The sequence below is a fragment of the Triplophysa dalaica genome, chromosome 16, assembly GCF_015846415.1.
Source record: "Triplophysa dalaica isolate WHDGS20190420 chromosome 16, ASM1584641v1, whole genome shotgun sequence".
NCBI lineage: Eukaryota > Metazoa > Chordata > Actinopteri > Cypriniformes > Nemacheilidae > Triplophysa > Triplophysa dalaica.
Genome location: NC_079557.1, coordinates 6,115,940 through 6,139,103, shown reverse-complemented (window position 1 = coordinate 6,139,103; position 23,164 = coordinate 6,115,940). Strand labels below are relative to the sequence as shown.

The 23,164-nt window shown below is 38.5% G+C and overlaps 3 protein-coding genes across 3 annotated transcripts; 1 reads left to right on the top strand and 2 right to left on the bottom strand.

Annotated features, from left to right (window-relative positions):
• Positions 1 to 225: 225 nt before the first annotated feature.
• Positions 226 to 10,218, bottom strand: mgarpa (mitochondria localized glutamic acid rich protein a). The gene is made up of 8 exons (XM_056769556.1): positions 10,032 to 10,218; positions 7,670 to 7,770; positions 7,241 to 7,346; positions 6,633 to 6,650; positions 4,663 to 5,016; positions 2,307 to 3,458; positions 1,932 to 1,987; positions 226 to 1,734 (listed from the first exon to the last, which is right to left on the bottom strand). The coding sequence occupies exons 1-7, from the start codon at positions 10,111 to 10,113 to the stop codon at positions 1,968 to 1,970; spliced, it is 1,833 nt and encodes a 610-aa protein (XP_056625534.1). The 5' UTR covers positions 10,114 to 10,218; the 3' UTR covers positions 226 to 1,734; positions 1,932 to 1,967.
• A 962-nt stretch (positions 10,219 to 11,180) lies between these two features.
• Positions 11,181 to 12,163, bottom strand: ndufc1 (NADH:ubiquinone oxidoreductase subunit C1). Its single transcript, XM_056769187.1, has 4 exons — positions 12,008 to 12,163; positions 11,639 to 11,742; positions 11,473 to 11,540; positions 11,181 to 11,287 (listed from the first exon to the last, which is right to left on the bottom strand). Exons 1-3 carry the CDS (start codon positions 12,051 to 12,053, stop codon positions 11,481 to 11,483), a joined length of 210 nt encoding a protein of 69 aa, XP_056625165.1. The 5' UTR covers positions 12,054 to 12,163; the 3' UTR covers positions 11,181 to 11,287; positions 11,473 to 11,480.
• Positions 12,164 to 12,840: 677 nt separating this feature from the next.
• On the top strand, positions 12,841 to 23,158 carry naa15a (N-alpha-acetyltransferase 15, NatA auxiliary subunit a). The gene is made up of 20 exons (XM_056769184.1): positions 12,841 to 13,083; positions 14,638 to 14,722; positions 14,828 to 14,932; positions 15,103 to 15,260; positions 16,458 to 16,592; positions 16,777 to 16,930; positions 17,234 to 17,353; positions 17,466 to 17,561; positions 17,645 to 17,751; positions 17,850 to 17,922; positions 18,221 to 18,390; positions 18,466 to 18,618; positions 18,725 to 18,853; positions 20,540 to 20,753; positions 20,849 to 21,042; positions 21,140 to 21,248; positions 21,321 to 21,419; positions 21,518 to 21,661; positions 21,789 to 21,886; positions 21,971 to 23,158. Exons 1-20 carry the CDS (start codon positions 13,030 to 13,032, stop codon positions 22,175 to 22,177), a joined length of 2,604 nt encoding a protein of 867 aa, XP_056625162.1. The 5' UTR covers positions 12,841 to 13,029; the 3' UTR covers positions 22,178 to 23,158.
• Positions 23,159 to 23,164: the final 6 nt, after the last annotated feature.

Here is a 23,164-nt window from a genome sequence, read left to right as displayed (position 1 = left end):
TACTACATAGCGAATACTTTCAAAGTAAAATACGTTTAATAAGTAACATTTGTTTGAACCAGGTTGAGAGAATATGATAAAATGCACGTACGCAAGCACGCACGCACATTATGTAAGTGATAAAGTTAGTTCACCCAAAATTGAAATTTCTGTCATCATTTGTCATTTCAAACTATCATGATATTCTTCCTTACCAGACATGTTAATGATTTAAAAAAGGCTTCATTCATTTTTGTTACTTTTATTTTATTTTATTTTCTCAGATACAGATACTCATTTTATTCACGAGGTATTCATTCAAGAGCAAAAGTAACAAACACCAAAACAGCACAAGAAGACATTACATCCTTCGAGCCGTAAAATAACAACCCAAAAAGTGATTGAAAAGGATTGAAAATTCACATTGCTTCTGTAGAGGTCCCTTTTAAAAATACGTATGAAAATGAATTAGGCTTAACTGTCTGTGGTTATATAATGTTTTATCTTTTAATTATTATTTGACATTAATTTCCCCTCATATAAACACGTTTCTAAGAATCTAAAGAAGTGAAGATGAAACTGTTAATTAAATAGTCATACACTATCAAATCAGAAATCAAATCAGAACATTGCATATGCTTTTACATTAGCTGCAAATTACTTGATGGTATCATTTACATTAGCTGCAAATTACTTGATGGTATCAAAATTTAACTTTTGCTAACATGTTTGGACACCTCCCTTCATATAAAGAAAAACTGACTTGTGAAACAAGATATTTTATAACAACAGAAATGTTAGCAGTGACGTGATGACAATTAATGTAATCTTAAAGAGAACAGGTGCATAAAGACGCAGAAGGAGTAGCAGCAGTGTTTAGATAATGTTGTAATACCTGACATTTAAAATCAATGTTAAAATGCAATTTGTAACAATATAATATTGTGATGTATTAATAATAATAACAGTTGTAACTTTTCACATGTTTCACATAATTATGTATTAGCTCAGTGGTTAGAGCATGACGCTTGCAACTCCAAGGCCATTGGTTCGTTCCCAGGTATTGCACATATTCAAATACAAATGTATAGTATCCTGTAATGTAAATTAATGTAATGTCACAATTCCATTCGAGCCTCAATACTGATTTTGGAAGTGAAAAAAATATTTTTTATGAAATACTATTGCATTTAAACAGAGTTTTTAAATTCTACATGTTTCAAACTGAGGTAGAGGTAACAAAAAATACTGAAAATGTATAAATAACTGACCAATAATATGACCAAAAATAGCGTAAAAGGAAGTGTAAGTGAATATCGTGCAGGTATGGCAGTGTCTTTGTTTGGCCAATTTGCAACCATGCTGGTATAGTAGCTACTGACACAACAATTAGAAACCTGTGTTACTAGTGTGATGTTTGAGGTAGAGTTAACTAGATTATAATAGGCTCAACCATGCAGCTTACTAGAAAAAATAAAAAAGGTGGAGTATCACTTAAAACGTCTAAATGTACATCAAGATAGATCACAGCTTTTCATAGATAATGTTCAAGAAACCTGTATGAGTGATGCAATTGTTTCTGTATCAGTGGAGGTATCGTTGAAAGTCAGTCTGGGCCCAGTGTTTGGATCAAAGCTGAAAATGCATGAAATCTATAGAGCCATATTGAAGGTGAGCTCAAAGTAAAGGAGGAAAAAGGGAACTTTCTTCTTCAAGGATCCAGTTTACAATCCCAGGATATCTGACCTCTCACAACTGCAATAAAGAAAATGCAAAACATAAAATATGACATGTTAATCAGTATATTTTTTAAATAAGGTAGAAAAGTTATCAAAAGATTTATTTGTTTGAGAACAAAAGTGGAAACATAAATAATAACACAACTTTAAACGAATTCCACCACCCAAAAAACAAACAAACAGTAAAATGAAATTGTTACAAAATGCTTTTACCTTAAGCTCCTTAGCTGTTATGAATGCATGTGTACTTTAAACAATTGGTGCTTGCCCTATATGATAAAAACATATTATTGATGTTGATCTTGTTTAAAGCATCAGGCCAAATTAAATAATAAATTCCAAAATCTGTAAATAAATCAATAAATGAGCAATATTTTCCCTGCTTTCTATTTCTTCATTCTGTTCACATTCAAATACATTCTATGATTTATCCATTATTCACTACCTATAATAAAAGTTCACCTTTCTCTTATTAAATACTATTCTGAATATGTCTAGGTAATTTTGTTAATCCAGTTTTTCTTTTACAATCATCATTAATTCAGTGAATAAAGACACCCTTTTAAAGTAGATAACCTGTTTCCTGACCTGAAGGCTCCACTTCATCATCAGGGGGTGGGATGATCTTGCAAGTCATGGGGGATACACCCAGGACCTTGGGCTTTATTTCTGTTTTGGGAGCTCCTTCCAAAACAACCACTATGTAATCTCGCTTCGCTTCAGCAGAAACTGACTCTTCCAAACCATCAGGTGCACCCGATGTTTCCACTGTAGATGCTGCCTCTACCTCCACTTCACTTACAACAGCTGGTTCAATCGCACTTTCTGTGACTTCCACAACTGGACTTTCAGCAATGACTTCTTCAACTACTGCAACAACTGGAGCTTCTTCTGGTGCCTCTTCTAATACTTGGAAAACTTGTGACTCAACTGGTGCTTCCTCTGTTACTGGGGCAACTGGTGCCTCCTCTACTACTGGGGCAACTGGTGCCTCCTCAACTACTGGGGCATCAACTGGTGCCTCCTCTGCTGCTGGGGAAACTGGTGCCTCCTCTGCTACTTGGGCAACTGGTGCCTCCTCTGCTACTGGGGCATCAACTGATCCCTCCTCTGCTACTGGGGCATCAACTGATCCCTCCTCTGCTACTGGGGCATCAACTGATCCCTCCTCTGCTACTGGTGCTTCAACTGGTGTCTCCTCGGCTACTGGGGCATCAACTGGTGCCTCCTCGGCTACTGCTGCATCAACTGGTGCCTCTTCTACTACTGGGGTAACTGGTACATCTACTACTACTGGGGCAACTGGTATATCAACTGGAGTCTCTTCTGTCAATGGGGTAATTGATATCTCTGCTTCTGTGGAACCTGGTGCCACTTCTGAGACTGCTGGGGAATCAGCTGACACATCCTCCTCTGCTGCTAAGACCTCTTCTATCATCAGGGAAACAGGTGCTTCCTCTGTAACCAAGGCAACAGATACCTCCTCTGCAACTGGTGCCTCTTCTAGTGAAACTGGTGTTTCAACAGATGTTACCTCTGTTACTGGTTCACTCTGTAACTCATTTGCTGCAGACACATTAGTGGGCTTCTCTGGTGACGTTTCAGTTTGCACTGCAGCCTCTGCACCAGCACCCATGTCTTCCACGGACACGGATTCGAGGGGAACCACCTCAAGCACAGAGGCAGCAGCCATCTCCATTGTTTCTCGGGTTACTGGGCTGACAGACTCTGACTGTGCCACTGCAAAACACAACAACGCCACCCAAAGAGCTTAAAAAAATATTGATTCATTATATTCATGCAGAGGTTTTTAACTACCAAACCCACACATGTACATGTGTCCTAAACCAAAAATTTACATTAAGTCATCTGGAATAAGTAGAGGCACATAAGGTGTGTGAATTTAGTTAAAAATCGCAGATTTCAAGACACAAACATACATAGTAAAAGAGACAAAATTAGACATTTTAAAAATCCATTCTCACAAAAAATAACACCGTGAACGAATATGAGAGTGTTTTAAGTTTAGAGTTTACCGTTATTCAAATGATACAAAGAGGCTTTACTGCCAAATATCACCTAGAAAGGGACATACCACATACTTTAAAGATACTACTGTGTCATGATGATATTTCAGTACAGGAATGCTCAAAAACCCTAAATTGAGCATTATAAAAACATTGTTTATTAGGGATCATAACATTTTGCAAGAGCAGAACGGTTAAAGAAAATGAAGACAGAATATCTTTGATACTTATCAATAGTTTTATTAAATGGCTTCAAATCCCTCATACTCTTTTTTTATTAATTTAATAACATGGTTGCAATTTTCCAAGTAAATGACCACTGTCGTTGATTACATACATATGCAAGTTCCTTGTGAGGTTATTGAGTTCCCTGACAGTTTATTCATACTGATGACTACAAAGGGTAAAATAATACAGAAACATATCTGTCACAGTAGCTAGAGTGCAAATGACTCACAGTTGGATGTAGAGTATAAGATTTCACAATATCGTGAACCATCTAAGTGATATATGGCAGAGAAGCACAGAATAAAATGGTATTGGTCTAAAAACAGCAGTCCATAGGCAGCTTATCAGTTACTTTTCATGCAGTTGAAAAGAGGTAAGGCAAACCAGAGGTTGAAACATATGAGGCTCAGATTTGTAAATAGTTGATGAGATCATAATTGAAAACAATGTAAGTAATGAAGAAACAGAATTTGATGGTATAAAGGAAATGCATGTGTGGTGGAATGTTTGTCATATTTCACAAAAAGCAGCATCTTAAGATTCTCACAGTAGGTAAATATTTAAATATCTACACTGGAAATAAGTTATTAATATAACTTTATAAATTGCACAACCGAGAGTCTATTCCTTTTCATATGTTCTGCAAAACCTATATGTTATTGCCTCATCTTGGGACGTCGGTGGCGTACCATTGCTCTCTGATGCAGGCTCTTCAGCTTGGATGACGGGAGCTACAATAGCCTCTGCTGCTGCCTCAACTTCTTGTGCCACCTTTTCCACTTCCTGTGCCACCGTCGCAACCTCTTCAGCGGTCTCCGCAACAACCTCCGCCACCTCTGCGACCACCTCTGCAGTCTCCGCGACCGTCTCTGCAACCTTTTCCACAACAGTCTCCAGAGACCCAGTAGGTTCTTTGCTGACCTGGGCTGTTTCCATCAACACCTCAGTTTCTGCCTCATTTTCATTCGCAACAGCGGCCACAGGCTCCTCAGATGGGCTTTCTGCAGTTTCTGTTGCCTCTGCTTCCTCTGCCTCACTGGCTTCTAAGCAAACAACAGAGAACGGAAAACCAATCAGCAAGCTATGCTTCAATGTTTCAGCACACACTCTGAAAAGATGATGAGATTTAAGAAGATCTTCTAAAGATTCTAAACATTAAAATATAAACCACCTCACCAACCATTGTTATTAAAGTTTAAAAACATTTCAGTTTAACATTTCAGGCCCTAACCAGCAAATAACCATAGCATTTGAAATACAATTGGCATTATACAAAATGCCTACACTATAGTAAGATCTCGGTCAAACCCGGCAACTAACTTACTAGACATCAGGACACCTGAAAACATGGGCGGATGCAAATAAAATGTGTACATGCGCATTTTAAAACACACAGCACCCATTTTACCTCCAAAAAAAATCCCCATCGAAGGGGTGTACAAGAACCAAAATTCTAAATCACTGCAGACAGCATGCAAAACCCAATGAGAGGATGGGTGAAGATAACAGAGAAATTAAACAGGAACAACAAGGAGGAATGGGCAGGTGAGGAAATACAAAGATGGTCAAGGCTTACCATCCAAGTTAGCGGTCACAGCATCTCTGTACATTCCAGTAACACAGAATACCCACAAAGTTGCTTGGTTGTGAACTTTTAATGTTTCCCAAAGCTGGTTTTACATAATGTTTACATAACATCAACAATTTTAACTATAATACACCACATGAAACTAAAATAAATAAGTCAATAGAGGAAAGAAGAAATTTGGTGCGAAATATGATTCTAGACAGCAGGACAGATAAGGAGTGAGTGATCCAATACTGATGACTATAGATGACCAGCCCGACTGTCCAATTTAGTTAAACTGGAAAGAGGCAGAACAAACAGAGGGTTAGAAAAGAGAGGCTTAAAGTTTAGTTGACTAGTTAGTTTCTTAGTTTGTGGTGCTTTTTAGGAAAAAGATATATATGGACTGGGCCGAGTAATAAAAGACTTCAGGTAAAGATGTTGGGAAAAGAATAGAAATGCACAAGGGTATTGACGGAATCTTTTAAGGTTAATACAAAAGGAGTGAGAGTGTGATCCAGTGCCAGAGAAAGTAACACCCAGTTTTGATTAACAGGTGGGTTTGAAAGGTTTTGGACATGAGGGCAGCTATTCACTAAACATAACAATCCCAACCACACCAATAAATTCAGCAGCAATTCAGAAAAAATCGATAGTTTCACACTTTTGCTATATTTTTCTACACAAGCTCGACCTCTGTATAATCATAGTGTAGGGATTTAACATTGCATCTTTCAAAAGATATGCAGAAACAGATTCCGCCAATCACCACAGTCTATTTATACTGTAGTTTTTGCATAAGAAAACATTTGTTTGACTTTCAGATTAGGGTAAATTTTCTTTACATTAACAGAGCAAATAATCATAATTAACCGACATAATGCCTAAAGTCAATTCATCATTCTACATTTCAGACCATGCATATTAAAGCTCACCAAATGGTTTTACATTTAGGACAAGTAACATGCTTAACATGTTTAAGTTTAAATGACAGTTAATTTCTTGAAAATATCACGAAAGAGACAGTCATACATTAAGATTGATTATGTACATTAAACTTCATGTAAAAATTACTGAAAAACATTAACTCACCATCACCGTCATTCTCACCTACAAACAAAAATGTTTTATTTATTATTAGAAATCTGTCAATGAATGTACTGAGCATGTGTATTAAGCTTGCACACAAACATTTATCCATGGTCAAACAGTAGCTAATTTCATATAACAATGTCAATGAGAAAGTCTTTAAATACTGTTGTAATTTAGTTAAGAGTGTTTATTTTGGCCTGGATACGATACAAGTTATTTATTGTACTGAACGTTGACTTGGCTGAACTGTGACAGTGTACAAAGGTGGAAACTTTCAGCTGTTTGACACTGCACTGACCCAGAAACACTTGAGCAGTTGAAGGTTTTTATGCATACTTGTACACAATGTTGTGGTTGTTGTATTTGAGCTATGCTAAAACTAGCAATAGAATATTGCAGTGGCATCTGGATTAGACCAAAATGAGTTTGCTTTGTAAACTGGGAATTGAGTTCAGCAGGTAAGCAGCATGAGTACACAAAGATTTCTATTGATGCAACCTAGAAAACCTTAACTAACATTTAAAACAGCTCATGTAATACTTAACAATAACTTGGACCAAGTTACAATAGTGAACAGAATATATGTTAAAACCATAAGTAAGACTTACTCTTGGGTGGCCATGGTTTGGGATTCCACTCAGATTTAGGACGAGCCTTAATTTCTGAAATGCGGTCATCGTAACGGTCACGGTCTGTTGATACTGTACTGTAGGCCTGTCACAGATTTCAATGATGACATTAATAAAACATGTTTATTTAAATGTATTTGTCTGACGGGTTACATGCAATCTATAGGATTTTTAATAAAAAAAACTGAAGAGTATTAATTTAGCACCTTCAGCAATGCATACAACTTTAAAAATGAGTTATTATTTATTGAGCAAAAGTGTGGGCAAATCTTGTTTTGTTTAGACAACAACAAATAGACTCCTCCAACCAAAGAAATCTTTGTTGAAAATTGTATCTACATTAGTTTTCTATGCAAATAGAATTTTAGAATAGTTTGAAATTACTTTCTGAGTTCTGATAGAACTTACATATGCCAAGGCGCCTGCAAATGCTCCGGCACAGAGGACTCCATAAAGGATATTTTCTCCTGAGCCACCTGAACCTGACGACATAAGCCTCCGAGGAACGACTGCAAAAAACAACAAATTGTGAGTTTGAATGCTATTTTGTCTTTCTTCCCCCTTACATTTTAGGAGTGAATGCCTCCTAGATGGACCTTCAAGGCATCCCAGGAAGGTTGTGAGCTGTTCTTTGCCCAGTAGTTCAATCTCAGATTCGATTCTGGACAGTTGCTTTAGGTTCCTATATAAATATTCTCGTCTCCGTTCATCTAGCTGTTAAACTCTGTATTCCTGTCTATCCACACTCAAATTATGGTTACAATTAATCCATAAAAATCTTAATGAGTGAAGATTTTTCTAAATGTTTGTCAGAATTATTGTTATAATAGATTATCTTAATCTATAAAACCTATTAAATGTAAATATAACTTGATATATTGTGCTTCAGGTTGGACCTCTATCTAAACTCTTCCCTTTAAAAAAAAGTTGCCTGGTACCCTATATAGAAAATCTGGAAAAATATTAGTTCAGTCATATTATGTCTGGACCACAATTGATCCAACATTAGCATAGGAGGTTTGGTCAGAGCATTTGTAGTATTCTTATTAAAATAATCCAGTCGTTTAGTCTTGAGTAAATGGATTATAGACACCTCTGTGTTATTTATACCAGTTAATCTGGTAATCTCTCACAGAAGTCAAAGGATGAGACCAACAGAAGGTGAGAAAAGATTTCCTAGACTGAGACAGATGACTATATTTAGAGTGCAGGGTGGTCAACAACCTAAAAGCATACAGTATATTCGCATAATACAATTGAATGATGACAAATAAGACATCATTCTTGGAATAAAATTAATTTTACAGAAAAATAACTACAATTTAAAAAACAGAAGAGGGAACTGCCAAGTCTGCTTCTTGCCCAAAGCAGGTTGGGTTAAAGGTTACTTCTAAAAATCTCCCATTGATTGATCAGCCTGATCAATATATTAGTCTACTCTAACATAACCTTAGATTAGTGTTTCCGGGCCCACTAGGGCCTTGACAAAGATAAAAAGATGTTACTTATGATATGACAAAAAATAATTTAAATATGCCTATGAGGAAAGTGTGGGGTTTCTTACCCTTTGTTATTTTTATAACGAATATACATCTTTCTATATTTATGCCAAGCTCTAAAATATTTCACTGGGAATTCATTGTCAGAGGCAAGGATCTTAAAATATTACAGAAGATATAGGGGGCAATGAAGACAAATCACTACCTGTGATCATGACACTTTTCTTACATAGTAGTTATGTAACCACTGGCAAATAAATCTGTAGATAGATTTCTCACAGCTTGATACTGTAACAGTTGAGCAGGCAACAATGAATTCAAGGTTTAAAGCAAGCCTGTACACGTTTATATCTCGCGGCTATTTTCTGAGATACAGCTAGTGTGATTACATTTTTTACATTTTGCGACACTTAACTTCACTCGAAACTTCTTTATATAATAAAGTAATGGTCTTAAATTATACTTTTAAACATTTTAAAACATTTAACGAGAGCATTTAGTGCGATATTTCTTATTTGAGATATATGCGTAACCTGTTAACTAATCGTTCTGAATATATTTTTATACTAAACATCGACTTCCTGCGTCTATACATCGAGCTCCGTCACACGTATACAACCACGTGAGCTGTACATGGAAACGTACTGCTGTGGTACCCTTGCAACACTGAAGGTCACAAATAAGTGCCCAACGAATAACGTCAAACATTTCATTTAGACTGAATTCCCTATTACGCAAGTCCGCGTTTCATAATCCATTAAGTAAAGAGAGGAGGCATTTGCTGGTGCAAACATTAATGAACCACGTTCAAAGTTTAAAACTAAATCTATTCGATGAACAAATTAGTACCAACAAAAATATGGACCAAAATAAAAAAATAATATGCGGTTGCGTTGTCCAAAATGGCAACATTCGCATGTTCAGTGCCAGGCGGAGTTTTATTCGATCTGTACACAGTGTTCCCTTTAAAGAACGCATGTGTAAGTATAGTAGGCGTGTAGAATGCGACAGTCTCTAAAAACGTCCTTTAAACATGCGAAGCACCAGCACGCTTCGATGTTGTAACTGACCTTCATTTCTCCTTAACCCTAAATTACATACAAGTTCACCATAAAATTATACCCTTGTATGTTGTGAAATATTACGACAAATGTCTAGCTCAACCACATACGTTTAACAGATCGCATAACACCAATGCACATAGATGATCGCTATAATGATGACATTAACAAAGAAAAAATAACCTATCAGACGGATAAAATGAACCTCACCATCCCTATAGAGGTGAGCGCGGTTCAGTGACTGTCGCGCCAGAGGCCCACATCTCTGCCACGCCGCTCTGCACGGAAACATTGTCCAAACAGCCACGGAAGGTAATCTGGGTGAGAGTCCAACGGAGGCTCAATGAATGACTGCGAGTGTGTCGGGACAGTTGTAGTGGGAGGAGTGTTCTTGACAGGAGGAGAAAACGCTCACTGTATCTCCTCTACCCGCCCCCTACAGGTATTATGTTGATTGTTTTATTGCCATTTAGATACAGACATAAATCTGCGTAATTGCTTAGTGTGTTTTTGACTGATATAGTTATTGCATAAAGAAATCAATTTATTATGGTGTTCTGTTCAGGATTATTTGTATATACTGTGTATTGTTTTGTTCATCTGTGTTGAAGAGACAGGACACTGTCCAGAGCTCTTTATCCTATTCTATTAATTAGTATAGTGTCTGGAAAACCTCACAAGATTAACCATTATACCTAATATACTGACAGTAATTAATTTAGTCTGTGTTTGCACTTTATAGGATACAGTAAAAAGGTAATTTTCCTCTACAGTTGTTTTTGTTGTTCTTTTCCTGATAAGATTTTTGTCAAAAAAAAGTTTGCTTAATTATATGTTTAGTCTCAGTTTTAAATATGCAGTTCTTATTTCTAGGTTGGTTATTGTTTGCACAGCAGGGGTTTTCAAACTGTGGGTCGGGAAAGTCACTCGGGTTTTGAATGACACACAAAAAACAGCTTGGTCCAGTTAATGACTGGCAATAACACTAGTTTTCATTTTCTATTATAAGATAGTTTGGTATTGCAGCTTAAATTTCATTTATTCTATTTTGAGTTTGTATTTTCTCCACATATTTCCGTTTAAAAATATTTTGGTGGGTCTCAAGATAGATTATACCTGTCTAGGTGGGTCCTGGAATGAAAAAGTTTGGGAAACACTGGTCTAGATTACCATTTTACTTCCGGTTGTTTGTATGTGACAAATAAAATATATCCATACAATTTAACTTATTAAACTAAAACCTATGTTTTTGAATGCTGTTATCAATTCTAACATCCCGAAGAAACAATCGACACCGACTTTGTTCCCATTAATTCAGAGTAATGATACAATTTATAAGCAAAATAACAACAACCAACATGATTTCTCAAATACACATTTTTATTAAACATTTTTGTACATATTTTCATAGCAGATGAACATTTAAATGGGATAACCCAGAGAACCAATGAGCAGCACTCAGCACCCTACAAGGAAAGAGGGGATAAAATATAACCAATTAATCATGACATGCACTTTAAGCCACAGTATAAGCAAAATATAGTCATAAATTAACTTTGGCAACATTATGGTAAAATCTTGCACCACACTGTAAATTGACATATTTTATACATGTTGATTACAGTAAAGAAGATGTAACGGTTTGACTCACCCAATGATTTACTCTAGTCCATTCCTTGTTTTGTATTCTCGCACATCAGTGCTGTGTTGTATGAAGAGCTTTTGGGGAGCAAAGAGATTCAGTCAACACATACTGAAATGACAATTATAAAAAGTGTGTGTGTAAGTGTGAGGGATAATTTAAATGGTTGAGTTACCAATCCCCAGAGGAAAGCTGTGCTTCCAAATGCCATTCCTACTCTCAGCATGTTTGGCTTTGAAGGGTCAGGTTTTAAGGCGGTGAAGGCATTTCTGCTGACCACTGAAAGAAGGAAATTTAAACAATGAATCAATACCAATTATATCTAACATACTTGTTGTGGCTGAAATGTACACGTTTGGTAACTGTTATACAAGTTGCTCCAATATGTACAAGCATTAACACAACTACTGTACACTTCTCTGCTGCTAGTGGCTAAGCTAAGCAAGGTCAGCCCACTGTGCGTTGCTAAAAGGGTCGAGTATACACAACCAAAGAAACATCCTGGTTAAATGTACGCCGAATATAATAATATTTTCAGACTTACTCTTATTGATAGTCGATGCCCGCAACAATAACCGACCGAGAGGCATTTTTACAGTGTTTATGCCCCAAATGCAATGTTGTTCGATTCGTTCCTTGTTCGATTATCTTTCCTTTGCGTTCACGTCCTGGCGATTTGATAGACAAAGCTAGCGGCACGTAGACTAATCGATCACGATTCAAACCCCAGAAAACGTGCGTTAGTTTATTATACGCAAAAAAACATTACCTGTAGGGGGTAGTGCATTAAACAACTGCACTAATAGACCTCTGGCAGTCGTTTTTTATTCTATAAATAATGTCAACGTTAGTATATAAAAGCACATATCGAAGTTACCATTTTGTATGTTGTAAGCAAACTCCCAGTACGTTGCGTACTAACTTTGGAAATAATGTAAACATTAATAATCATGTAAATCTTTTTCACCGCTTACTAATGCACATAGATAGTGCCATCTATTGATTAAAAAGCGTACGTAGTTACTTTATGTTATACAATTATGTCGCAGCATGGCGCTCTAAACCATAAAGCTAACAACGCCAAGGTCGTTGGTTCGATCCCAGGGTATTACATATAGTAAAAAATATGTATAGGATAATGTATTGCAAGTCGCTTTGATTAAAAGCGTCTGCCATAAACGTAAATACAATGATGGCAATGTCTATCCTTTGTTTGTGTATTTTTTTCTGTATCCCTACAATAAGATAATCACAATTAAGTCCAAAAATATGATTAAATGGCCACATTTTCGTTTCCTTTAATCTTATATGAATTTTCACTGATTCATCCCCGTCTCGGAAACGCTACACACTCGGCGCATGCTCCGTTCACCATTTGACCCGGAGAGAAGGAGCGTCGCCATTTTGGTTCTGAAGGGGGGCCTGCTGTCACCACGTGAAGGCGAGGAGCCCCAGACAGCGAAGTTCGGGGGGCTTTTACGATACGGCGGACAATCCGGCTAGAGGATCACGGATTCCGGTTCATGACCAGAGCAAAGTCACGGCGATCGTCACTCAATCAGAACAATGCCCTCGATAACTCTGCCGCCGAAGGAGAACGCTCTCTTTAAGAGAATATTGGTAAGTTGGGAGAAATGTAGCTGCAAAGGAGTGCTGGGTCGTTAATAATAGAAAGCAAACGTGTGTCATTCGCCTTCCTATTTTAGACAGGATTGCTCTTCGCTTACCCCACGAGAAACCTCCACAAGAGCTTTTTGCAGCCTCGTTGGGTATTTACGGAGGCTAAGAGTGGGCATTGTCATTGTTTTAATACTGGAAACACGACTATTAGTTCATGCACTTTGAGAGCAGATGAACTTGCCCAGTACGGAGGAGCTAACTACCTTAGCACGTTCAACACAGACCAGTTTGATAAACGTGTGTTCGGAATAAACATTATTGGTGCAAAAGTCAAACTATTTAACACGAGCATGTGCGATTGAAGAGTTTCTCTTAATCGCGATGAATTAACGTGACTTTGATGACTAGTCAACGTGCATGCTTACTTTTAAACTTCAGCCACTTGGAAACCTGTTTAACCACAACGCATTAGAAGCGTACGTGAGGTTTGAAAGAAGAATGGTGATGGTTATTTTAGCACGTTGTAAATATTATTTTTGCACAATGTGTTGTAAAATGGCTACTAATGGAGTGCAGTGTATTTCCATATAGGCACTTTAATTAGTATTTAAAGCCACGCCTCAAAACTGCTGTGACATTCAAATTTAACAAACCATGCAGTAGTTTAACATCAACTAAAACATATCAACAACACGAATAAAGATTCCTCAGGTAGCCATTTAATCCTTAAATAATGTTCATTTATGTGTACCGAAGTTACTATTTTGTTTGTCGTTAAAGCTACTTCAAAACCCTTGTGCTTGGTTGTTTTGTACAAGTTATTTCAACTCAACAGCTTGATAAGTCATTGTTTTTAATTAGTAATAATGTGTTATAATAACCAGCATAGAAACACACCACGTGGTTATTTTATCATATTACTAGACATTCACCTGTTTTTTTCCAGAACGTAACATACAACGTAACATACAACAGAGTTTACATTTTCTTGGGTTACTCATGCAACAATGCAGACCGCATAGAGGCATTCTTGCTTATTAGTTTTTTGACATCCAGTGCTTTGGACCTTTAAGCTGTTGTAATTGGCCATTGTAGATAAGATATAAACGTGTATAAAAACATCTCATTCTGCATATAGATACTAGCCTTATAAACCACATTCAATAGATCTACATGACGGGGATCAGTAAGCAAATCTTGAAAAGAGCAGTAGGTGGGGCTTTCCTCAAATCCTTTTTTTTGGCACAAGTGACTATCCAGAGCATGTCTTTGCAAGAGTCGACGTTTGCGCCCTCACACATTTTTTTGCCTTTGTGAAGTGATGTCTCCGCTGCAAGGTGCCACTGTGCAAGGGTGATTCATACTGCTGTCAGACTATAATGAATCTTCTGACTTTGTAGTTGCGCTGGTGGTTATGTGTTATTCACACAAGTTCTCTGCGGTTTTGGTTTGATGCATTTGGTTATGGAATGTAAATAAGATATCGATAACCACGTTTAAATTAGGTCTAACAGGAAACTGATTTAAGTTAGCATCCTGATTTTTTTCTTTTAGAGATGCTACGAACACAAGCAGTACAGAAATGGGCTCAAGTTTTGCAAACAGATCCTGTCCAACCCAAAGTATGCCGAACATGGAGGTAACCTTTTTCCAGTTTAGATTATTTGTAGGTGACATTTGTCACTTAAAAGTTGAGGACTTGATCATGACTGTTTACTGTCCTTTTCTGACCTTTCCTCCGCAGAGACCCTAGCAATGAAGGGACTGACCCTGAACTGTTTGGGACGAAAGGAAGAGGCATATGACCTAGTCCGAAGAGGTTTACGAAACGATCTGAAGAGTCATGTCTGTATCCTTAAACTTATTCTTTTGTCCGCAGAGTCATGAAAACGCCCTTCCCTGCTTTTGCACAATGAGAGCGGGAGGCTCTTTTGACTCACTCTAATTGACTGCCAGGGATTAGCGCATTTTATGGAATGGGTCTTGTGTTGTTTTCGGTCCTTAACTCGTCCTCCACAGGTTGGCACGTGTACGGTTTGCTTCAGCGCTCGGATAAGAAGTATGATGAGGCCATCAAGTGCTACAGGAATGCTCTCAAATGGGACAAAGACAATCTGCAAATCCTCAGAGATCTCTCCCTGCTGCAGATCCAAATGAGAGACCTCGAAGGTTATAGGGTTAGTTAATTTTCTTTCCTGTAGCTCTTGGGTTAGAGCATGCCGCTAACAACGCCAAGGTCATGGGTTCGAACACCGGGGATTGCAGATACTTAGAACAAAAATGTATAGGATAATGCAATGTTAATCGCTTTGGATAAAAGCATCTGCCAAATGCATAAATGTAGATGTAAATTTTGAACGTGAGCACTTGTGTAAGTATCTGGGAACAATCAAGTAAATTAGTCTGACAAGGTTGTATATACTCACTTGCATGTAACACCTAGGTGACAGAATGTGGTAAAGAAATTTGTATAGATTATATGTATTGTATTTGAATGTATAGAGCTTGTTTATCGACAACATGCCGCGTTGAATGTTGCGCCATCTTGGGAGAATGGCTGCTAGTGTGTTCAATGCAGTGTTTTGTTTTTCTTGTTTGATTAGGAAATATAACTATGGTAGGTCGTTCTTGTTGTGTTAAAGAGTACATAACATGAGATCATGAAAATTACATTTCATGCAGTGTGTAATGTTGCAGTCTGCCAATTTGAGAATCCGAAGGTGAATGAATAAGAAAGTTATCGGTTTGGACTCTGAATCATGCAAACGAGATGTTCCTATTCCGGTTCGTGAACCGCCGCGGATTTACGTCACAACATATAGTCCCCGCCTAGACTTTGTTAGGAATGCCCGCCAAAACTTCACTCCCAAACACTGTAGCTCGTGAGCCACATTCGCAGTAGACCAATCACAGCAGACTAGAACATCTGACCAATCACATCAGACTAGGCTAGTGGAAAGGAGGGAACTAGACGGATGAATTGAGGAACAAATCATTTGAGAGTGGGTCAAGAAGTAAGGTTAAAGTAACTCGATATTATTACGAAATTGTTGTATTTTTACACCTATGTACATAAACTTGTTGTTGCACACTCTAGTTATGTGCTAGGTATGAATCCCTAGTTATGTGCTCTTTAAAAACTGCAATTGCCTTATGCAGAGTCGTTCAAAAAAAAGCCTATGGTTCTTTCACTTTCAATTTCAACATATATCAAACATAAGAAGTAACGGTACAAATCAAAACAATAATAGCACTGGAGTTTTATCCTTCCAAGATGGCGGTGCCGCTGTAACATGCAACATAGGCCGTGACATCAGCTTCACATTCTCTATTATAAAATATTCAATTTAACAACTTTTCTCTGCTTTTCACAGGAGACCAGGTACCAGTTACTTCAGTTACGGCCAGCTCAGAGAGCATCCTGGATTGGTTATGCCATTGCGTATCACCTTCTGGAGGATTACGAAATGGCAGCTAAGATTGTTGAAGAGTTCCGCAAAACACAACAGGTGCCTTTTTAACCTCAGTCAGTTAAATCATCCACACACAGAAGTGCTGCATGATATTGAAAACAAATGGAACAACTAAACTTTGACTATAGATTATTAAATGTATGGATTGTAGAATATTAAAATCATTCAGCTTTTGATTTTGGAGGTCACTGATGTGTGTGTTTTTGTTCACTTGTTACAGACATCTCCAGATAAGGTGGATTACGAGTACAGTGAGCTCTTGCTGTATCAGAATCAGCTGTTGAGGGAAGCCGGACTTTTCAAAAAAGCTCTCGATCACCTGACCAGCTATGAGAAACAAATCTGTGACAAACTGGCTGTAGAAGAGATGCGAGGTGGTTCTTTCACAAGAAATTAAATGCATTACAGTTTTAAGCAATTGTTTTTATTTAAAGCTGCTCTCTCTCATTGTTGCCTCAAAATCGCCATCTCTGTTTGAAAGATAAATTGCAGCCTCCTTTAAATACACTTGCATGAGTTGAAGTCAAATAACTGACATTTCCTGCGATATCGTACCCAACAACTCAAATTCCAGTATTATTATGATACTTTTGTGTATTTGCTCTGTAACCCGTTTTTGTTTATTTGTAACGGAAAAATGGTTACATTGGTTACAACCTTATGTGGTATGTGTGTAGGAGAACTGCTGCTGAGATTGGATCGGGCTGGCGAAGCTACAGATGTCTATCACCGACTGCTGGAGAGAAACCCTGAGAACTGGAGCTACTATCAAGGGCTGGAGAAAGCACTCAAAACAAGTATACGCATGCACATTCTTCCACCATCATCTTATTACTCTGAATGTAGTGAAGCCTAGATGTTTTTGTTTCCTTTAGCCTCTTATTATCCGCAATGCTTTTTTTTTTTCAGAGAGTGCAGAGGAGAGGCAGAAAATCTATGAGAATGCTTGGGTTAAGTATCCTAAGGGCCTGGTGCCAAGAAGACTTCCTCTCAGCTTCCTCACTGGTAAGTTTCAGTGCTGTTAAATCAATAGAGCCGTTCTGATCTGGTAATGCATGTGTGTGAATCACTGCATATTTTTCCGGCAGGTGAGAAGTTCAGAGAGTGTTTGGATCGGTACCTGAGAATTAACTTAAGCAAGGGATGCCCGCCTGTTTTTACCACGCTTAAATCACTGTACCCTCACAAAGACAAGGTAAGGTTGACAGAAGGGTCTATTATTTAACAGAGAAGAGAAACCAAAATAGGGAGTATAATCCTTGGAGTAACGTCTCTTCTTTTCATTCTGAACAGGTGGCTATAATTGAGGAATTAGTTTTGGGCTATGAAAAAAGTTTGAAGACCTGTAGAATGTTCAACCAAAATGGTGAGTAAATGTGCCGATGAACAGAACATGTGAAGCTGGGCAATAAAGCAAAACATATTTTTATTTAATTCTCTGTTTTGATGGTTTATTTGTTTATACATTATATTTTTACATTAATAATTGCATTATCCAGCACAATTTTCATGTGTATGTGCCATACATCATGCTTCAGTATATTGACCCTAACCAGTAATACAAGATTTGTAGATGTAAAGTAGTTATCCTACAGCATTGGCAGCTGGTGCCCAAGCATTGATCCTTCTGACGGTTAACAACTGGTGCTCCATGTGATTTGTAGATGATGGGAAGACTGAGCCTCCGACTTCCCTACTCTGGGTTCAGTATTTCCTGGCCCAACATTTCAACCATATCCGCAAACAGACCCTTGCTCTCGAATACATCAACGCAGCCATTGAAAGCACCCCCACCCTCATAGAGCTCTTCCTCATCAAGGCGAAGATCTATAAGGTAAAACACACTCTGGTCGAGCACTACTTTTTCATAGTGAAGTGAGATTTACTTGTTTTTTTTCTTTCTGTTTAGCACTCGGGTAACATCCGTGAAGCTGCTCGCTGGATGGACGAGGCCCAGGGTCTCGACACTGCTGACCGCTTCATTAACTCCAAGTGTGCCAAGTATCTGCTCAAGGCCGGTCTCATCAAAGAGGCAGAGGAGATGTGTTCCAAGTTTACACGGGTTAGTGTGTTGAACGTCTTGAGGTTGCGGGAACGTGATTTTTGTTTTCCCCGTTTTTGAATGCATTTAATATTAAGGTGTTTTAAATCTTTGTTGACGTCTGCAGGAAGGCACCTCTGCAGTAGAGAATCTGAACGAGATGCAGTGTATGTGGTTCCAGACTGAATGTGCGCTGGCCTACAAGTCTCTTAACAAATATGGAGAGGCACTGAAAAAGTGCCATGAAATTGAAAGAGTGAGTACCACGCTCATTCATCCACAACTTTATTTATTCTCTGGCCAAAAATAGTTCACCCAAACATGAATTTCAAATTCTCATGATTAACTTCCGCCCCAGATGTACATGACTTTGGTATGTATGAAATGTATTTTAATAGTTCGGGAAGAGTTGGTATATTAGGTCTTTGTGATTCAGAATGAGTTCTACACCTAATGTTCTCTCTTTCTACAGGGTGGCCGTGGGTCCCTAAAAAGTCTTAAATAAAGTTGTCTCATATAAGGGCTTTAAAAGTCTTAAGTATTAAATTCAGATTCTACGGGTTTTAAATATTTTGGACACATTTCAGAACAAAAATCTTTCCGTCTGACTGGCCAAATGACTGTTTAAAATCATGGAAAAGATTTTTCTACCCGCGATAGTTACTGCGTCATCAGAGAGAATTGAGGTCGCAAAATATAGGTTGAAGTACAGCTAGTTTACGGCATCTTAGCTAATTTTTTAAATGCAAGTTTAATGAAAATGGATGGAACGATGAGTTCTTGTGGTGTTTAAAGCCGGTGGTGTGCCAAAAAATGACTCCTGCCAAACTCCCTCATTTACATTAGGTGTTAGGATTAGGTGTGGGAGAGGGGTTAGGATTAGCTAATCCCCCAGCACTTTCAGTGAGGGGAGTCGTTATCTGGCGGGGAGTCAAAATTCGACTCGACACCAGTGAATGGAAATGTCTACGAGGCAAACTGTGTCATTTACCGGAGATGTTTTTAACTCTGTATGAGCATCGAGGTGGTGAAATAACACAGTCACAGAGGGAAGCAATGAGCACACAAAAGGCTTCCAGCCGATGACAATGTTTATTTTCCACTGTTTTTATATTGTAAGTAATGGATAATGTACAGCGGCTTGATATTCCAGGGTAACACCCGACAGGAGCCTGACACAAAGCGGGGTAAACGTTACAACGACTGAATGTACATATCCCGCATATTAAACAACTAAGGTTACTTACAACATGAGCAAATAATCGGATGCAAAATATTGTTTTTAAATATTTTATTTGTTAACAAAAACAAACCTATGCAAGGAAAATGCGTTTCCTTACGGCTTTAATCCATTTCAAACAAGACAAACATGCAATTTGGGTAAATCATTTCTAAATGTAATCTCATATATTATTATTTAGGCATTACAAGATGACTCGCAGCACCCGTATGACCCTGTGTTAGTTTAAAAAAGGGCACTTAAGCCACGTTCACACTGCCACCAAAATCTATTTATTTTACTCATATGCGACCCAGATTTATTTACTTCATGACAGTGTGAACAGGACAAACCAGATGGAATCCGATCTTTTTTAATCTGATCTGAGCCACTTCCATATGTGGTCCTAAATCAGATAAAGGTCTGATGTTTCGCAAATGCGACCTCAGTCTGAACAATGATAGCAGAATTCATGCGACTTTTGCGTCATTGTAGATCGACTTGCGTCATAATTCTGCGCTAGTTTAAAGCTTCACGCGCTATTCTGTTTTTCAGAGGCTGCCAATATTAAATATACATATATATTAGAATGTGTATGTCCATCGCAGGTTTTGTGTAAAATTTCATATAAAGTGGCATTAAAATGATATTAGAAAGACTTACTTGCTTATACCTGTAGACACCCTGTTCTAAATTCTACTCTCGTTCTTTTCTTGTTAACAGCATTTTGTGGAGATAACAGACGACCAGTTTGATTTCCACACATACTGTATGAGAAAGATGACTCTGCGCTCCTATGTGGATCTGCTCAAACTGGAGGACGTGTTGCGCGTGCACCCTTTCTACTTCAAGGCAGCACGGACGGCCATCGAGATCTACCTCAGCCTTCACGATAACCCGCTCTCCGACGACAACAAGGAGTCTCAGGCTGACAATGGTACCATCTTGTACACAACAAGCATTTATTCATCAGATTAACCTTCATTGGATATTTGCTCAAATTTGGTTAAACTATTGTTTTATTTGCTTTAGCAAATCTGACGGACAAGGAGCTGAAAAAGTTGCGTAACAAGCAGAGACGTGCCCAGAAGAAAGCCCAGTTAGAGGAGGAAAAGAAGAACGCTGAGAAGGAGAAACAGCTTAAGAACCAAAAGAAGAAAAAGGAAGAAGACGAGGAAGAAATCGGTGGACCTAAAGAGGAACTCGTACCAGATAAGCTGGCAAAGGTGCGGACACACATTTAAAACCTCAAATTCTTCTGAGGAAGTGAAGATACTGGTTGTTTTTCTTCGAGTTGTTTTAGAATCATGATCTTTTGTTCAGATTGAGAATCCACTTGAGGAAGCAGTGAAGTTCTTGACGCCCCTGAAGAATTTAGTAAAGAATAAAATAGACACACACCTGCTGGCCTTCGAGATCTACCTCAGAAAAGGTAACCGTACTGACTGACTCATCATGATTCGTAATGCATTAGTCATCAATTGTTAAAATGTTGTGTTTGTAGAAAAGTCTCTTTTGATGCTGCAGTCGGTCAAGAGAGCTCACTCATTGGACCCTGATCACCCCTGGCTTCACCAGTGCTTGGTGAGATTCTTCAAAGGAGGTACATTGTGCGCATCTGCTTAAATATCCATACGGTCGCTAAAACGCATATTGAAAGACCTCTAATTTTTATAATGAGATGTTGCTGTTTGTTTTCAGTTTCAGACAATAAGGACATGCCGGAGGCAGTGCAGACGGTTCTAAAACAGGAGATCACAAAGCATTTTGGAGAGAGCGACCCAAAAACCTTCAACCAAAACTTCCTGAGCAAGCATGTCAACTCCTTACCACACAGAGTTGCAGGTACTTGCACGCTGTCGTTATTAAAACTGAAACTTGTCGCATTATAAAGTGAGGTAGAGATGCATTTAAGGGTTTGTTTTGAGTGCTATTTTGCGCCCTCAATTGTCTTTTTTATCCCTGTATGCAGCTGCTAAGATGATGGTCTTTCTGGACCCTTCCGCTGAGGGGAAAGCTGCTGAGCTGGCTACCTCTTTAAATGAGTCCTTAACAGGCAGAACCGTTCAGGTACTGTAACTGAAGATAACAGACTAATGTTTGGATTACTCGATGTATACTACATTAAACTACATCTCTAATGTTTGTTATTAGATGTGCACAGAGGTGCTCCAGGCTTTAAGGGACAACGGTCTGGGCTCACAGCCGGAGAAAATTATCGAATCATACCGTGCGTCTTGCTACGGTCTCCACCCCTACGCCCTGGCCTTCATGCCCCCTGGTTACCAGGACAACTCCGTGGTGACCACAAATGGAGACGTGTCATCCTGCGACCACGAGGACATGCCTAATGAAATGTGAGCATTTCAGGATGGAGCAGGGTGGCTGTTTTATGGCCATCTGCATTTTGAGACCAGACGCCCCACGGAGGTCGAGACTCTACTGCACTATTGAGACCAGTTACCTTCCACTTTCGCTTCCAACTCACAGGAGCGAACGAGCAATAGGGGTTAAAACCTGTTTTACTCCTTTTTTTTTTTTTATAAATACGGCCAACGGCGGTTCTTATGCTAGAATAGAACAAACGGTATTACAGAGAAAGTGAATGATAGATAATGATGGTCACAATGAACTGTGAACTCATTGGACCTAACTAATGTTTGAGACTGCATTGTTTCATGTTTTTAAGAGTAATTTATATAAAAGAATATTAAAGAGAGCAGAATAATATCAAGAGGAGCAATACTTCTGGTCCGGGTTTGACTTGCATGGTCGTGTGCCAATCCTGTGGGGCGAAGCTCAGATGCAGATAACGGCACCTGTTGTTGAGGGTACTGGGGGGGAGGGGTGGTCAGGGTGAGTGTGGCAATGAATAAACGTTACATTGTGCCCATTGTGTTGCTGGGCACAAAGCAGTTCCAGGATCAGCCACCAGGGGAGCCAGCAGTCAAAGCCCAATGGCTTTTGGGAGGAAATGATGAAGCTCGGCCAATAAACTGATAACAGAGTTGATTGCAAGGTCACCCGGCGTGGCGAGCAGAGGCAGACATGCATCTGTTTCTCTTTCATCCTTTGCTGCCTTTAGGTTCTCCGGTGAATGTCTCGGAGCCGGAGTGTTTTTTGAGCCTGTAGGACATGTACTGTAACTGTTTATTTTGGGTTAGTTTGGCTTGTTTTGTTTCCCCCCACTCACTGTTTGGGTTCTCTCATGCTAGTTTCAACCTTTCTGTTTGATTTTTTTCCCCATAACACCAAAAGACTCAAAGATACCACTGTCTGGATTCTGGAACATGTTTTGTCATTTCACACTCACACAGTTAAAAATAAAACAAAATAACAGTACTGTTT